Source organism: Gavialis gangeticus, unplaced genomic scaffold, assembly GCF_001723915.1.
Source record: "Gavialis gangeticus isolate Ggan-Ray unplaced genomic scaffold, GavGan_comp1, whole genome shotgun sequence".
Classification (NCBI taxonomy): domain Eukaryota; kingdom Metazoa; phylum Chordata; order Crocodylia; family Gavialidae; genus Gavialis; species Gavialis gangeticus.
In genome coordinates this window covers 60,314,548-60,333,310 of record NW_017729030.1, presented here as the reverse complement: position 1 = coordinate 60,333,310, position 18,763 = coordinate 60,314,548, and the positions used below count along the sequence as shown (strand labels likewise).

Here is an 18,763-nt window from a genome sequence, read left to right as displayed (position 1 = left end):
GGCTGCTGCCAGGCTGTTTGCAGGGCTTCCTGCAGAGCCCCTGAGCTGCACAGAGCCTGGTTCTTCACTCCGTGGCTGTAGGGGCAGCAGACTAAAACTCAGAGGAGAAGTTTTAGTTTGCTGCGCCCCAAGTCATTTAAGGCGCATTACACCACCAAATTTGCTACAGTGGCTGGAATTAATGTGCAATACGCTGCTGACGGATGCAAACACCAACACCATTAAAGGAGTGCAAAAGCATTTAGCCTGCGTTAAAGTGTCATGCACTCATGCCCCTCCTTTCATTTACATACAGTGATACTAAAATGTTTTACAGTGGATGCATCCACACTTGCTTTTAAGGTGAAGCAATAAACTCTGGCCCATATCATTCCAGAATTTATTGCTTCTGGATGCCGTGTCTTCATGTGCACCCTAGATGGCAGCATGTTGAGTTGTGTTGCAGCAGCCCTGGCTGGCAAGAGCCCTGGGGGCTCAGCTTGCTAGCCTGGGGCTGCTCCATCCCAGCTCAATGTGCTGCTTAGGGTTTGGCTGGGGCACAAGGGTGCTCCAGTGTGGGGCTAGCGAGCAGGCAGCCCCCCCACTGAAGCACCCTCATGCGCCAGCCAGCCCCATCAGCATCTACACATGCATTGCTGCATATTAAAGAACTCCACTGCAGGCTAGTACCTGTATGTACAAGTACTATCCTCCAGCACAGTTAATTAGTGTACTCCATCTTAATAGCACTGCATGTGTAGACGATGATGTTTTTCTGTGGAATTAATTAGGCAGTTCCGCAGTAACATCTCATGTAGACGTGCCCAGCATTTTTTTTCTGACTGCTGAGGAACACAGAAATAATTAAGGACAGAGTCCTGCAACCAGTTCACTCGTGAGCAAGCCGATTGAAAGATCAGGGAAGGACCTTCCACCCAAAATTTTTGGACATCCATGTTTGTGCTCCTAACTTGAGACCCCGTGGGAGTTAAGAGTTAGAAAATACCACTGGACAATTGTCTGTATCTTCAAACACCAAAATACTCTTTGTGCCCAGAGTTCAGAGCTTCTAAGGGGAGTTCCAAGTATTCAACCACACACCTTTTGCAACTGCTGCTTTTTAGGGACTCAAGCAGGAAGGCATGGGAGTGACTAAGGCACCAAAGTCCACTTATGCACCTAATAGGAAGGATAGAATCTGTCTCCAGTTAGGCACGCAGGGTTAATTAATATACCGCAAATGTGAACCTATGTGCCTGTCTGAAAGTCTCAACTCAAGCCCCAGTCTGTGTGATAATGGCAGTGATGAGCCTCCTTTGGATTAAGGGTCATGAGTTGTACCTGTTTGCTAGCTGTAGCATTCTCTTGCTAAGCCCACTTGAGAGCCATCTTCTACAAAGAAAGCAGGAGTCCCTGTATTGAGGAGCTTGTGTTCTAAAAAGGCTTGTTTCATGGCTTTTAAACTATCTAGTATTGTAAATAATGGAAATGAAATGCTTATGTGGGATGCAGGTTAGTCCTGGAGACAAAAACCCTCTGTTTATTCACAGAACAGGTTTAGGGTGAGCATCTGTGCTCCCCCAAAGTGCTAAGTGTGACCTCTGACTCATTTGAGGGAAATACGAAGGCTAGAGATGGGAAGGCTTAATAACGTGTCTCCCTCATCCCCCTTGGCTTTCTCTCTGCTAACACACGATCCAACCCTGTGGTGCATTTTCTTGTGTCTTGTTCAGCATAGACTTCAACATTGTTCATGTTGGGTCTTACACCCCCTCCCTTGGTAGGCCATTTGTCAGTGTGTTCATTGCACTTCAGCAGTTTTCCTGATAAAGCAATCTGCAAAGTCAATTCCTCAGTTTACTCCTTGGCCCCCTGCTTCATGTGCAGGTCTGTCATACACCTATACGATTAGCATAAAACCTTTTCAAGTCACCCTTCTTTACCACTTAGCCGAGTTATCCATATCCAGTGTTCCCTCCTGTCTAAATCCATTCACTTCCTTGTTGAGTTTAGATGCTCTTCTCTGCACTCATGCAGTTTCCCTCTACATCCCTCTGATTACCAGAGCTGTGTGGAATACTGGATGCAGTAGTGTGACTTGGATACCTATGAGGAGATGATCATCTCCTGGCCCCAGGAAATGAACCAGTGTCTCTGCCACCTATGTAGGCACAAGCAGACAACAGGTAAAATCCACTATCAACCTGCACAGAATTTCAGCATCTGACTTAGAAAAGAAGAGCTGTGTAACCCTGCAGGGGCCACATGCTTGCAAGCAAAGAATTCCAGGTGTGTGAGTTAGACGATGGCCACCTACCTATTTTCATATGCAAGAGAAACTCTGTAACACTTAGTGCTTCTTGAACTAGATGTTGCCTTTGCCCCCCCCCCTTTTTTTTTTTTTACCAGCCCCTGTATTGTGCCAAGAATGTTATGGTTTCCAGCACTGAGGAGAAAGACTCAAGGATTTTGCAATTACATGCTTTTTTAGTGCTGTTCAAAATGCATCCCACTGCCAATTGTCTTGCAGTGTATTTGCCCCCTCCTCTGCTGCATGGCCTGAGTTAGCTGAGATTTGTTGCAGTGATTTCAGTAAATGATGTGGCATCCTTCCTTTGGGAGATATTATGAGCTGGCTTTGATTTTAGGATTGACAGCCATATAATTTGAAGTTTGGTCATTAGGCGGATCAGATTTAAAGAAGGAAACTAAAGGCTACGCAGTTTCCAAAATCAGAGCAGGCTTTGGGGAGTATTAGATCCAGCACTGTATTGCTGCAGAACAGCCTTAATATAGTGAATGCGAAGGAGGAATGAACAAAGCAGGACTGCAATATTGAATCGTAAAGCGGCAAACCCTTGGCCCCAGTCACAGCCTGAGTGAATTGGCTGTGTACTAAAAAGGTCAGCATGTGGCTGGGTCTCTTCACAGCTGCTCCCTGATGACTATTGTAGCACAAGGGGAGCAGTGACGCTCATGACTGATGCAGCTTGCCCCAAGCAGTGGCGTCCAACTCACCTCCAACATGCCTGAAAATGTACAGAAGGTGCAGACACTTTTTGCAGACTTCCATGTCCCTTACCCAACCACTGCCCCTCTAAATGGCAGGGGAACACCATATCCATGGAAGAATGGGGCCCTCTGCACCTATGGAGTAATTAAGTAGAATAAGACGGAATTAAGAGATGGTACAAATGTGCACAATACAGCATAAATCTCCTGAAGGGACAGTGCTAGGGCATTCCTGTGTCCTGACCAGAACTTTGGAAGGACCAGTGAGATGAGTACTTCTAGTGAACCTTTCCCAGATTTGAGAGACCAGCGCATTCTAGGCAGAAGTTTGAGATCACCATGTAACACTGCACACACACACTGGCTTTCTGGGGAAGGTTAATTAAAACAGCTCAGGGCACTATTCTCCAAGGTTTACCACCTAGCAGCACGAGCTCCTTAGATGCTACTTACAACTAGATTTTCTTTGCGAGCCTTCTCCAACATACTAAGCTACTTTTAAAATCTCACCAATTATTTTGGGGGCCAGGATCTTGGAAGCCTTGTTTCAGATGTGGGTACTGCACAGTTTTAGAAAGCCTGATTATGTGGCTTACTATTAAGTTGCAGTGCTTTAATTAAAGGTAATCCCAGGAACTGGGTATTAGTAAGAAGAATATGGATAATTTTAGGCAATAAAAGTTGAGACTGACTATCATGGGGAGCCCAGTTTTCAGTGGTAGAAGCCCCAATATTTGACAATTAAAGTAGAATGAATAAATTATTGGAACGTGGAGTACTGGTTCGAGTCTTGCATGGGACTTTGGTCTGAAATTATCAAATGCAAAAAGAAAAAAAGAAAAGAGAAATTCATTCCTGCCCTCCCATTAAAGCATGGAATGTTTCATTTCGAGGAAGATGGCCCAGAGCTTAAGAACCTCATTTGCTGAAACTCCATTTCAGTGCAGTCAGTATTAATAGCTTTGCAATGAATAGATTAGATGCTGCAAGTGACAACAAACCTATTTGAGACAAATTTAATAGGCAGGCTTATTGAAGTTTATTAGCTGAATCTTGTTGGCTATTAAAAGTACACAGCTTGATAAATCTAAATGTCGGAGTGTGTGTTTGCAGGTACCAGCAAAATACTGAAATATCTGCCACCACCCCCAGCAAATGTGTTTCATTTCACTCTTCATAATTGCATTAATTGTTTGAGTAAATTGGACAAGAACATTTGAAATAACAGTGTTCTTTAAATACTTGCCAATTCTGTCTTTAACATTGTAAAGGGCATTACTGAACACTGATCAGGAAGGCAAAATGAGAACATTAGGTTTGACTAATACAAGTTTCCTTTTCTGCCTTCTATGTATTTGTTTTTTCCTTGTTTTTTTTTCTTTTTTTAGAGAATGAAAAGTAGTGAGTTAATTCATACTGAGCTTAATAAAAACCGGCTATAACTTGCAAACTTAAATCAGTATAGCAAGGCTCTTTGCGCAATAGCAGAATTCTTTCCCACAGTTTAGCCTTACGAGTTTGGATAAGAAATTGTTTCATGTCAGCTGTTTGCATTGTGAAAATTATGTTTCTCATCTCATTCACTGGTCTCAGTAAATTGACAATAATTTCCAACCCCAGTTGTGGCCAATACACAATCAATACAAGTTAACATGCCAGTTATCTGCCTGGTTTAGGTTCTGTGGATGCTGGCTCAGAAGAAGGATGGTTCAGTGGTGAGGGTGGTAGCCAGGATCTCAGAAGACACAGTTAGAATTCACTTTTCTTCCATGGATTTTAGTGTGACCGCAAGGAAGTCATAGACCCAGATCCTGAAACCTACCTGGCTTCCATTAATGAAATAAAACCAAAAAATCTTGTTTGAGGATCTCTGTGCCTTATATGGTACTTCCCAGTCTGATAAGTGGCTAAATACATGTATGGTTTATATGGTTAAATACATTTAAGACTGTGAGGCATGTGGGTGCTGCAGTGATGTAGGCCACAGAAAGATACATATGCTATATGCAGTAGGAACAAGGGGCTGCAGGGGGTGTACAGACTTTGTTGTACAGTAATGTATAGCAGTGATGTTCTAGGGCAGGGGTCAGTAACAGATGGCCTGTGGGCCAGATTCAGCTGGTTGAGGAGGGGGCTTTGCTTATTCCACTGTCATAGGTGGGGAGAAGGGGGGCTCTGCACATGATGCACTGAAACCTAATCTGGGTTGAAGCTCTGGATTCGCTGCGCCACAGCTGAGAGGCAAGGAGGAGCATTGGGCTGGTTCAAGAGAACTAGCCCACCTGGAACCTAAGTCAGGTTGACCCTAAAACCTTGCCAGCTGCTGTTGTAGGGTGTTTCAGGTTAGAGCAGTGCAGGTAATGGATTTTTCTGCTTTGTGGCTGAAAAGACAAAACAATAAAAAATTCAAACATTATTTGCATTGACCCTAAATGAATTATTATCAGGAGCTGTTTTTGGCAAAACAAAAAGCTGAGAAACGTAATTTGGGCCAGCCCCCCTCAAAATAAATAGAATGTTTTATTTCAGGTTAAATGAAAGGCTTTTTTCTTTTTCATTTTGTATAACTCTGCTTTCCCTTTTTAAATTTAGAAACATGGGTCAGTTTTAAAACAGACGATGACAGTTTCAACTGGCATTTTCAGTGTGGGCTTTTTTTCCCCCTTTAGTTGAAACTATTCACTGAATTTGAATTAAACTCACAAACAGTTTGGTACCCCTTGGAAACTGCTTTTTTCTAGTAAATATGCTGTTCGCTGAAAAAAATAAATGTACCCAACTATAGTTGATGTTTCTTCCTTTTGAAGTGAGTGCTGGCTACTGCAATCAGAATTTCAGACTGGAACAGAACAGAAAATAACTGAAGCCAGGAACACAGCCTGTGTCCATTCCCCTCAAACCAGATATTTGAAGATGTTCTTAATTGTACAGGCGAAAGGAGCATCTCTCAAGTGGCTTTGTTCAGTTAGAGTCATTTTGAATGGTAATACTTTTTCACCACCACTCAAAGGCCTTTTCTTTCTGGTGCCCACTGGATAGATCAGGCAGATGATTCAAGTTAATTTAAAGGCCTTCAGCACTGCTTTGTCAGCCAGCTGTCAGCCAGAAGTTATTTGAATTGTGTTCCTGAATGATATAGTCTAGGCTCGACTGACATCCACCTGTCATCTTCCCTTTCATTCTTTGCTTTCATTTAGTGTGTTTAAAAGTATACCTGTACTTAATGGATGTGCAGTCCTCTGTTAAATGCATCACATTGAACTCTTCCAAAATTATTTCTTCATTCAATGTCCTTCTACATCAAGGACCAATTGCTGTCTAACAAAGGGAAAAAAAGGTACAATTTATGTTTCATATAGCAGCTAAAATGATATCAGCTTTCATATGCACGTAAAGTAGATAAACTTAGCAATCTAAATCCTTTATGCATGGTTGTAGTCTGAAGAATGACTATTTTAAAAGTGGCATCTTGGGATCTGCTATTTTTTTTCTCCTGTAATGGCTTCTGTATCAGATCTGCTGAGTTTACAAGTCAAAAGTTGAACTTCCAGTCCTGCTGCCTATGATGTGAAAATCAAGCTGTGTGTTCTGCTTGCCTCTTAAATATTCACCATTAATAGGGACATTCAGAATGTAAGCTCACAGTTTTACTGATAATGTGTTAGACTTTTCTCACTGCTTTGTGGATATGTTGGATCTGCATTGCTAACTGTGGTCCAACTTGTTTTCTTCTGTGAAATAAGCAGGTATGACTTTCAGTCCAGGAAGTACATACGTTGAGTAGAACCAAGTTGAGTACTGTAAGAAAAAGGACTATGACTATTTTGGTGATAGCAGGAATTCATTTGGAATTTGTTGGCTGTTCTTTCTAAGTTTATTTTTTAGCATATTTTCTAGCAGGTGATTTTGCAAACAGCCCTTTTAGCCACACCACCAAATGTAAACAGGATATTTGTGAAAAGTGAGTTTCAAGTCACATTTTTTTAAGATTCTTTCTGGAAACCTGATTCTAATGAAAATTCAGGGTCAAAAGTCTCCTGACCCTCAACAGTCCACCATGCTAGCATGGGCCGTAGAAGAATGATGATGGCAGGCCCGCATCTGTCCACTTTTGATTCCCAAGCTCAAATGACTAGATTTACAGCAGACCATGGGCAGTTTTTGGTGTGAATGTGGAGTGAAACTTGAAGTCATGGCTCCGAACACATAATACTGGACTGTAAGTATTTTGCTGCCCCACCCAATATTTCTGGCATTACTTGTTAAATAATACTCCATCATTGAAGTGATGCTATAAAAAACTAATGGGACTATTCCCACTGCCAGGGACTGGTCACCATGATTATATCTAAGCGTTTCTATGGCCAGGTCTACACAAGTTTTCCCAAGACAAGGTACCACAAAGCAAGGGCCTGGAGGCTTGGGGCAAACGCACACAAAACAAGAATTGTCCTAAGAAGAAAATACTTTGCTCAGGAAGACCTCACTCTGAACTGAAACCAGGGTGGCTGGGTCAGGTGACTCAAACTTTTATTTTTCTCTACAGGTACGTGGGTTTTTCCAGGATATCCCATTTGTGTCTGTCATCTTAATGAGGCTTTACATGTTACACTTGTTGAATAAATTATTCATTATAAATTACTCACCTGACTCTAGTCTTTAGAAAAGGATTGCTGTGTTCACAGGGTTCTTCCCTGCCCATAATGACAGGGAATATCCACTTGGAGCTAAGTCCACATCAGAAATCTGGAACTGAACAATCCTGAACTTCAGACTTGAAATCTGAACCTAAATCTAGATTCATATTGGACTGAACATAATTCCATTTACAGATTGTTTATTGAAATATAAATCAGAGTGTTGAGCTTAACAGCCTTTGCCTGTTTGCAAAGGCAGATCCAGGATTTTGTAAAGGTGGGTACAAGAGCAGTGGTTGTCCTTACTGGCAGATCTCTTCCCCTCCCCTTTCTTCCCCCTCCCTCATGTCTCTTCCCATTTTAACCTCCTGCTCATCACTGTCCTGGTCCCCACTGTCCCTAGTTGATGCATGGGAAGTGGGGGAAGGTTTTAAAGCTATGCTTGCCCCATTGAAGCTGGGCTGCACACAGAGCCAGGCTTGGTCAGAAACAGCAGTGGCAACAGTGGGTGGGTTCTCTTCCCCTTTACCTGCTCCCAGGCTGGCAGGGAACAGCCAGGGGGACAAGGTAGGGAGGAGGAACCTGCCTGCTGCTGCTGCTGTTCCCAGATGAGCCTGCTCCTCCTGGAGCCCAGATAGAGTGAGCAGGAGTGGCTCTGGAGACTCCCCCTGCCCTTGCCCCTGGGGCAACTAGGGATAGGGGCACAGTGGTGGGTGGGTGGGTCTGGGAGGGAGAGGGGAGGTGATGGTGAGCATGAAGAGGAATGGGGTGGGGGTCTTGCCCAATTTAGGGACTTTGAAAAGGTCAGCTTTTCCTGTGGTAGCATCAACTGAAAGGAGGATGCGTCTGTACCACTGCATCTCTTCTGGATGCACTTCTGTCTGTACATTATTTTCTTCAGATTTACCGTATTTTTCAGTGTATAGGATTTACCCCCAAAAAGGGTAATATGGCAAGGAACTGTTTTTTGGGGTTTTTTTTGAATAAATTTGATGGAATTTTGATTCATAGATTCATAGATTAAGGGTCGGAAGGGACCTAGTAGATCTTCTAGCCCGACCCCCCGCCAGGGCGGGAGAACAACAAAGAAACCCCAAAAGAAACCCCAAAAAGAGAAACGGGATCTTCTTTTATTACAGTCATTCCAATTATTTTTTGTTACACATCTTTTGGGGGTAATTTAGACTGCCTTTTGGGGACAGGTTGAGGGGAGACATGTTTTGTACAGTAGAAAATGTGATAGTTTCTGCATGTTGTATCTGATAATAGTATTAGTCTTTAGCTACTGGACCTGTTTTTTGTTAGGTTCAAGTGGCTGGAGGAGGACACTTCAGAGGATGTCAGCAATGGTTCCCTTGATTTTTGGGGGACATGTATGTGCCACACAGAGTGCAGACAGAAGGTTGAATAGGCAACTTGAATTCATGTAGAGTTTCTCGTTAACTAATATTCCAGTCAAAAGAGGTAGTGGTCAGGCACCATAACTAAGGAAACAAAACTAAGTTTGCTGAATAAGAGGATAGTCCAGGAAGCTGAGAAGGGAGAGACATTTGATCTTAAAGACTATCCCTAAACTCTAAGTGCAAAAGAGGCAAGGCCATATCTTCAGCTAGTGTCAGGCTGCAGTCCCCGGGTGAAGCTAAGAAGCAGGACATAATTGGATAAAAGAAGAACAAACAACCAACACATGCTTCTCTCTGAACATATTAGGCAGCCTGCCAAGGGCGAGTCAGACAGATACAAATGCACGTACTGATGGAAGCCCCTCACACACAGAGTCATTCCAGAGCAGTCTACTTGTGCACAAGGCTTATCTCCTTCTGCTCTTAAACTTGGCTGATACATAGGGTGACCGAATGTCTTGCTTTAGCCAGGACAGTCCTGGATTTCAGAAGCTGGTCTTGGCTGGCTATTGGGAATTATAATGGGCATCCCAGAAACGGAGGGGCATGGGGAGCAGTCCAGCCGCTCCACCAACTTGTAAGAGCACGATGGGGCAGGGTAGAGGGAAGCGGCAGTATCCCGGATTTCCCAGATGATGTCATGGATTTCCATTTGGTCAATCTACTGATACACCGTACTGCTCACCAGCAACTTTCAGACCTACACTTCCCAAACTTCATTGCTTCCATCGGCTCCTCCACACTTTGATGTTATATCACATTCTGCTCTCTGTTGCCATAATGTCTCTCATACCCTGTTGCTAAACACTGTGGTTTGTCACATTGTTTCAATGGAGGCCAGTAATACTGTTTTCACTAGCTACTCATTTACTTAATCTTTTTTCTTTTTTCTTTTTTTTTTCTTTTTGCTCACAGCCAGTTGTTACCAAGGAGTTGGAGTCTTACAGAAACCCTTGATATTTTTAGCAACTGTGCCATTTAGATCACATTTCCTATATTTGACTTTGCTCATTACTTATTACCAAAGACATTTTCATGTAGGCAGGATTGTTGTTTGCTAGCTCACCTGCTCTTGCTGCTCACTCTTCCTCTGAAGTCCTAAGCCTCTGTTTCTAATAGCCCTGATCGTTGCTATGGTGATAATATCATGTCACAAAGAAAGCAGGATGATAATTTGAAAATATGCCAGGTGTCAGGGTTTTTTTTTCCCTCACTGACCCTCATTTCAAAAAAGAGAGCACGATCTTGGACTTTATTTATTTATTTTATTAATTAAAGCTTTAAATATAGGCAGTTCAGAACCTGACTGCCGTTCTCCCCTCTCAGGTCTCTCTCCAGGGCTGTGAAAACTATGCCTGTTTCATTGATTAAGAGGAAAGCTCTGGCAGGCAAAGTTAAGGGCTGTGTCCAAGCTACTTAATAATACTATTGTGAGTTATGCTCTTTTCATGTTAATTTTTCTATTTGCTGTGACCCTTGTTTTGTTTTTTTTAAACAAAGGAAGGTCTTTGATGGCAGCCAGTGTTTAAAGTGGCAAAAAACAGGTGCAGAATCTGAGGAGCATCTAGATCCCAAATCTGAATTTGTTACACTGTAAATCAAGAAGAAGCCTCCTAACTTTAGGGGAGCTATTATGGTTTTACACCACTGTCCCCAAACCTGGGATTTAGTTTTTGATCCTGAAATGATCTAAGTTTAATAAATATATCTTTAGTAATGAAGACTGAAAGAAGAGAAAGGTAGAAAATAAGATGCTCTGTTTTTTCTTGGTACATAAATACACATGACGTACAGAGCCAGTTTCTACCATTTCAGGATCGAGTAATCCTTTTACTACAACAGAACTATTCACAAAGTAAGATGTTATTTACTGAGAGTAAGGCTTGAAGGTCTGACCCATGTGTATATGAAATATATCCATCCCTCTCCGAATCCCATGATTTACATCACAGTTCAGGTGTTTATTTAAATTAAAAGCTGTCAGTGGATCCATAATGTATACAGCCCGTTAGAACCTGACTTGTTCTGATGCTTGCTTTACATTGCACCATGCTTTTATTTTATTTTTTTTTCTGGAATATCAATAATGCAGTAAATTTCAGAGGTTGGTACCATTTAGGGGTAGAGCCCAGGATCCACTGGGCAAACACCATTACTGACATATCACCTTTACAATCGGTGTCAGTGTTGGCACACATGTAGCTGGTCTTGGCAGAGGGGCCAGTTTGCTGAGGCTGACTGTTTTGTCTTTCCTAGGGAGGTTCATTCTGAGGTTGGAGAGCTGTATCAGTGGAAAAGTCTGTGGATAACCTGCACTGTAGTTGGAAATGCTCTGCTGCAGAAGTTCTGGAAAAAGAGAGGGAGGGAGAGGGAACGAAAGAGAAGATTGTTCGATTAGACAGAAAGACAGATTTCAGTCTTTAGGTTTCTCAATCCAGCCCCTTTTATAGGCATTAAATCTGCTATAAGGAAATGCAACCTATGACCCCCAAAACCTGTCTTTTGGAATAAGACATTTCTAATTTGTCTTTTCTTGAGGTCTAATTGGACAAGAGTAGCCCAAATGCATGCAGGAAGTCACTTTAAAAGTTTTGGTTATGATTAGCTCTGGCTGTTCTTGTTATCCATATGAACACCCACTTCCTTTTTACATGTTCCTAACTGATTATGCCCTGACTCATTCAAAACTTAAGTAAAATCAGGAGCAGCTTCACTGACATCAATAGATCACATCAGTATAAAACTTGTGTGAAAATAGAAGCAGGCCTCAAATCTCTCCTACTAGATGCACATCAGATGGATAGATCCAGACACTACTTGCAATACAGTATTGACTCATTGGCCTGTTACTTATGCTTGATTTCTCCTAGCTAAGCAATCATGCAGTCATTTCTTACAGGAGACAAAACTGTTTCCTTATTCCCAACCCAAGCTCATTTTCTTTTACATCAGTGTAGCCAAAAATATCAGGTGAAGGAATATTTATTTTTTTTCAAGCTCTGTGGGTGTCTAGGAATAGATCTGAAATGCAGTCCTATTACCATAGCACCACTTTGATTTTTTCTATGGACAATGGACATTTTTTTTCAAAGTACAGTGTTATCTACTAATGCCATGTGCCTTTATGGGAGAAGCCTGCTGAAAGAGGCTAGGAGCCAGATTCTTCTCAACCTTGCCACTATGCAAATGTGAAATAACTCCACTGTGAGCCATTAGGAGTCATACCAGTGTATGAATGATGTAGGAATGTATTGTGTAGGTTGGAGACAGCTCTGTAGGGCTTCCATTACTGGTTTTCAGTGGTTATTTATCAAGTGTTCAGCCAACAGGGTATTTTTACAGCGCTTTCTCTTATGGGGACTTCATGTGGAGTGGTTATGCTTGACTTATGTGTGCTTACAGTACAACATGTATCCTCTCCAGAACCCAGCAAAATGAGGAAAGTAATCAGAGTGTTAAACATAGGGGCAGGGTGCTTGACTTTCCCTGGGATATGCAAGGAATGATACACCGTGCATCTCAAGAATTGCCCCATCCATGCAAGACGAGCCAAAAACAACAATGCAGAGCAGAGCCTTGGCTTTCCACTGTCCCCATCCTGACCAGTAAAGAGGTCATGCTACACTCCAGATAGTGCTTCCTGTTGAGTGGTACCATTCTGCATGCCAAGTGCAGTTTGAAAAGAGCATGGGGCCATGGAAGAGCCTGTGCTAAATTGGAAGCATCAGTCTGGAGAAATATTTCAGCTCTTTGGAACACACTACAAAATCAGCTCCATCCAAAAGTGACTTCAAGATTTGTGGTCACCCATCAGGGGCACAGCAGCAACACCAGGGTAACACAGAGCTCCCTACCTTACTTTAGCCATGCCCAAGCTCTTACTTGCCCCTGTTTTCATCTGGATAACTATTTTACATATGTATATTATTCATGCCCCTTCTCTTCTGCACGTTTTCTTATTTTATTTCCTTTTGTTGTTAATTGGGTTTTGACTTCCCGTCCTCCCTGCCCCATCACTCCACTCACCAGGTGACTTCATGTCACTGTAATTGGAGGTACCCCTTGGTAACTCCTATGCATGATTTGAGCCCTGCAGGAACCGAGGCTGCTTCCTGCGTTGGGAATCCCATGGAAGTAGATAGGGCAGAAGAATGGCATGGGAGCAGCCAATTAATGAAGCCTTTGCAGCGTGTTTGCAAAGAGTGGCTGCAGAATAGGGATCATTCCATTTCCCTCCTCTTTCTACCCTCTTGCACCCTCCTCCTGGCTTCATCTACCCACCCCCCCCCAGCCCTTTAGGGGCTTTTGGCCTGGTGGGGAAGTGTCCCCTAACTCTTGAATCCACCACTTATTTTATCCCTCTGACAGCCACAGAGAAAATTGCTTCCCACTCCTGCCCCTAGCTTGAGGACTAATCCTAGGCAACTATGGTAGGATCTACCTTGGATATTGACTGTGTCTTAATTATTAATTTGTGGTCTTCTCCCTTTTACCACTACCTTCTCAGTGTCATGCCAATCTGCTGTCTCCACCCATAAACACACATGCATGGCACCAACCACTTCCATAGTTCCAAACCCTCCTTGAAAAGTGGCATTTAATGCTTCTGACCTGCTGCAAATCAGCTAAGGGTGGAGGGAGTAATGTATTGGTTACAAGGGCTGGCTGTTACCCCACACAAGATAAGGTAGGTCTTTCCCGATATGGGCTGAGTTGCTCTGGTCCTGCAGAGCAGGAGGCCAGAAGCTCAGCATCACAGAGAATTGCATTGTATACAGATCTGAATACTGGCCACTCAGCTGTGGCTTGTATGATCCTAAGCAGTAGGAAAGAAAGATGACGTGTGTGAAAAATTGTGTGGTCTGAGGAAAAAGAGAACCACCAAGTGTGACTGTCCAAATGGTCTGCACTTATTCAGTCTGTACAAATTGGCAAGAGCTGTGATGCTCTCACTTTCTGTGGCAGATCCAAGTCAGCTTTGCTGCACATTGTGATGTTAATAAGTAGTTGGAAAGTGCAGTGCATAAAACTGCATCTCCCCACCCCGCATTGTTCATCCCTGAGTCAGAGTTCTCAAAAAAAAAAAAAGAACCCTGAATCTTCAGAGGGCTTTCATTTTCCATCTTTCCCTTATGTTTATACATGTTCCAAGAGACCAATAAATAATCCTGAGTCCATACTGAGAGCTGAATGTATTGTTTCATGTTAGTCATTATTATTTCATTCATTTGGCACTTTCTGGAGAGTTTTTCCCATTGTGTAGACTGTCACTTCCTTTTATTTATTTGTAGCAAGCATGTGAGCGTATTCTTGCTTACCCACTGAGCAACTGGGGAACCACCATAAATAGAGCTTATCAGCTTCCCAATCCATTTTCTTTCGCATCGACTTGGATTTGTGCATTGTCAGTAACATCTGTGCTGCTTTAGTGGCCTATAAGTTTTCAAGTCTAATTAGCTGGCTGCTTGTAATCAGGACTATTTTGACTGTTGTCATTCTGAATGTTCTTTTTTCCTTTTTTTTATGCCACATTTGCCTGATTGACCTTTTTTTCTCTGTCTTTCTATCGGGCTGCTCCAGGAGCCATGGCTAATCATCTTATAACCAATGCTCTGCTTCGTCCTCATGGCACTAACAACCCTTATAATACATTGCTCGGGGAATCGGCGGTCTATAACAACCCTTCTGTCAGCATGTACAACACACAAGGTGTGCTGGAGTTTCTCTCTAATTTTTCTAGTGAGAATTCCATTTTATGTGGCTTCTTTAGGCCCATTTCTTTCTTTTTTTTCTTCATTTTTCCTCCCTTTGTTTTTTGAAACTGGGCACAAAAAAAAAAATCCTCCCTTCCTTTCATCTTAGTACCTTTTTCCATTCTCCATAGGCTTTCTCCACAAATGACCCAAATCACTTGGATAGAGATTCATCAGATCCATCAAGACATGCGTGGTGGTTTCGATTTTGTTTCATTTTGTATTGTTTTAGTCTTCAGTATGTATATTGTTGGCATATCCATCACTGTTGTCAGTGCATTTCTTTGTTATGTCATTCATATTAGAAACAGAAGCACCTTCAAGGTAAGTGAGGCCAAAATGGCCTTTGATACCAAAGATGCTATTGCTATTGGAATAGCATATGGAAAAATAAATTGTCAATAGCTCATCAATGTGTCTGTCTACAGCTACATAGGGGGAAGAAGGACTTTTGGATTTAGACTAAGAAATCTAAGTTAGTTCCAAATATTTTTATATTTTTGGAGGGCCATGATACTAAAGTCAATGCATTCTACAACTGACCTTAAAGACCAGAAAAAAAGCACAGAACTGGAGACTCTCTCTGTTACTCTTAAATATGGAAGTAAATACAGTCAGTTGTACAGAGTCCACTACAAAAATCGTTCCTTTACAACTAATATGTATGTCTTCTTTGTTTACTTTGGTTGAATTAATGGATCATGTCTGTAAATTAATGTCATGATACTTTTGTTATAAACAAACAGTTCTAGTTACAAATGACATTGGGAATAAATCTGGAATTTGAATCTTGACCCTTTGTCTCTGTTCAGTTTGGTGATTCTTTTTTTTTTTTCCAAGTGCAACTGAATCATTATAGGGTAACTGTTTTCAAACCCAACTATTTTCCAAAATATCCACTTTCGTTATTTGTACCACTTCCAATTAGGATATCCTACTGCAGTAGGAGTTCTCCAAGGAAGGTTTATAAATAATGATGATAATGCAAGCAGTGTAATCATGCTGTAATATACAGCAGTGCATTATTTACAATAGAAATAGATACCAAATTGTATCATTAGGGTATTTTAATTCATACCAAAAAGAGGAAATCATCCAGACTTGACCTTTTTATGTTCATAAATCTCCTAAACTATGCTAACTTTTTGCAATAAATTTGATTTCACTAATTCTTTTTAAAAGGACCAGTGCTAAGCAGAAATTGTTCTGAATTTTAAGAGGTTCAGTATATCGCAAACGTTGAAAAGAGACTTGATCATCTGTACAATTTTTGGCATATAAATACTTATGTTTTCTAGCTGCAAAAGTAATAAACTATTCAGATTGTCACTGTTTTAAAAGGTACCTTATGCTTTAAGATTAAGATAATTTTATGTGTGTTTTTGAAATTGGGAAGGAAGTTTAAAATTGGATGATAGAAGGTAATGTTGAGTTAGCATTTGGATTAAGTTAAACCTTGGTTTTCAGGGCTGCATTTTGCTGTATAAATGTGCTCTGGTAAAAATGTCAGAAAAGTTTTTTTCTAGAAAGTGCCTTAAATTTTTTAATGTGTTTTTTCTAATTTCCCATAAGGAGCTTCTTTGTATCTTTACTACCCAATGCAGGGGGGGCGGGGGGTAGAGTCAGGGCCCAAATGTCTGTAAATATGCCAAGTACAGAGCTGGTTAGGCTTCATTTGTGCTAACTAAAAGAGAATGGGACCAATACTGTTCCATTTAAACCACTGGAGTTTTGCCATTGACTTCAGAAGGAGCAGAATCAGATGTACTGCTTGAGGAGTTCATTAACATCCATAAAAATATCACAGAAAATAAGGTATTGTAGCCATCGCTTTCCGAAGTACATATTGTGAATGGGGATTAACTACTTCATAGTTTGATCTACTGTATGTCCCTATGGGCATTCAAAGAGCCCCTGTAAGAAGCTAACCTCAGCAGACATGGATTTACACCAGAGGCCTTATTAAATCCTTGAGTTTTAAGCATACAGACCCAACAGCCAATTGAATGAGTTATTTTAATTGGGTTGATAACTCATTAGAAATAACTGCTTGGTATCATTGAAGCATGGCATTTTTTCGATGCCTGTATCACAGGCAGTGGACTTTCCTATATATTTTCTATTGCCATCTCTTGGGGTTTGTCTTGACTAGGATCCAAACACATTAGCTAAAATAGTCTCACATGACACACACACATTCTGCACGTCTAACATAGATAAGGGAATGGTCCCTTGCACTTTGTCTGAAGCTTCTGGCTGGTCAAAGGCCGGATCCTGGATAAAATGGACCTCAGGTCTGATCCACTCTGGATATTCCTGTGTTCTCATGCATGGATTTAACTTGTGATAGCAGGTAACATGGTGGCTACCTTGTCTGCACTCAACTTTCATGATGTATTAGTTGGTACATTCTAGCAAAATGTTTTTGAAACCCTAGTCAAGACAAGCCTTTTGGATTTGGTATTTCCAGGGAAGAGAATCCCTGCTGTTGCTCTCACTTGCAAAAGCAAAGCTGAGCACTAAGGGCAAGAATCTGCTTTTTCAAGTATTTGACTATAGTATAAGTTGGGTGTGAATTACTCATGTCTGCACACCTTAGAGCCCATGCTCTACTCTGTACAGAGCCACAGCTTTGGGTGAATTTAAGAGCCTGATACTAGATTCTGAAGTCCCTTGGAAACAAGGGAAATACCCTTTGGATTAGGACTTAAAAATTAAAACCCAGTCAGGCCCATTGTGACCAAGGAAAAAGTTCTTGATTCTGTCCATGGAACGGGAGTTTGGCCAAGAAAGATTAAACAAGATACTAGTTGAGAAATCCAAGGGCTCACTGAGCCCAACAGATATTCAAGGGGTTGCCAAACTGCTGAAATTTGGAACGGACAGATCTGTGTTCACTGAATAGAATGAAGGATCGATTCCAGTCTTGGCCGCTTGGATAAGTGATGGATTTTTTTACAGTTGCTTTCATTGAAGGTAATTTTAAGAGAAGATGGAAATAACATAACCAGCTATGTTTAAGTGACACTGTGCCACAAACCAATACAAACTGGGAAATGGAAAGTGAACAATGACACATTATCCACATCTTTGGCTGTTTCTTTTATTTCCTGTCTCCCAGAGTAGCTTCAATGAGAAATGCCATAATTGGATCTACTACCTTTTCTTATAGTTGTTTGAAAAGTACATGTAATTGCCATGTGTTTGGTTAAAAAAAAAAGGAAAAACAAATGCCGCCTTACAAAATTTATAAATTGCCAGCAGCCCCATGATGATCAAAATCACTAAAAAAGCAGTGTGGCAAAAGACGGAGGACAAAACATTGTAGCAAGGAAACGGATTTCAATTGCAACTGCCAGGGTTATTATAACTAACAGTAAGTAAAGACATTCATTTTAAAACTATAGAAATAACATTGCTGTCTCTTTAAACATAGCACTTACCAACTTAAAGATTTCCGGACATTTTTTCTTGGTTTGTGTAGCACCCTGAACGTTTATAACAATATTGGGGAAAAGTTTCAAAAGTGATTTATTTAAAAAAATATAGTGTATTTACTGTTGTGCTTAATTTTTTTTTCTGTCTAAAATGTCAATATTTTTTACCTGAAATAAACCATGTAACAGATTCATGTATTCTGGGCAGTGAAAATTATTTCCGTTAACTCTTTTTTCTGCATATCATCAATTTGCTTTTTACTCATGTTCCTCCTACTGTCGCTGTAAGCTTACTTGTTGTTTTTTCTTTCCTTTTCTTCATGCTGTCGTTTAGAGCCCTACAGAGAGACAAGTATGGGAGTAAAGCTAAACATTGCATATCAAATGTAATTTTTTTTAGTTCACTTTTATTGCATCACATATAGATGATGTAGTTTATTAAAAAAAGAAGTTCATTTCTCACAACTTTAAAATCAAAAGAGTAAAACTCATGGATTTATATGTATATGTGTTTGTGTGTGTGTGTGTGTGTGTGTGTGTGT

At 41.2% G+C, this 18,763-nt stretch overlaps 1 protein-coding gene across 12 annotated transcripts in view; it reads left to right on the top strand.

Annotated features, from left to right (window-relative positions):
* The window catches only part of ADGRL3 (adhesion G protein-coupled receptor L3), a 1,275,722-nt gene that overhangs the window by 1,203,611 nt on the left and 53,348 nt on the right, over window positions 1–18,763 (top strand). Inside the window, exon 25 of one of the 12 annotated variants that reach the window (XM_019522292.1) lies at window positions 14,612–14,740. The exons of 10 other annotated variants lie outside the window; for them this stretch is intronic. In XM_019522292.1, the coding sequence (XP_019377837.1) occupies window positions 14,612–14,740 (129 nt within the window). Of the gene's footprint in view, window positions 1–14,611; window positions 14,741–14,915; window positions 15,579–18,763 lie in introns of those variants that run through there. One more of the 12 variants, XM_019522290.1, reaches the window with a different exon arrangement.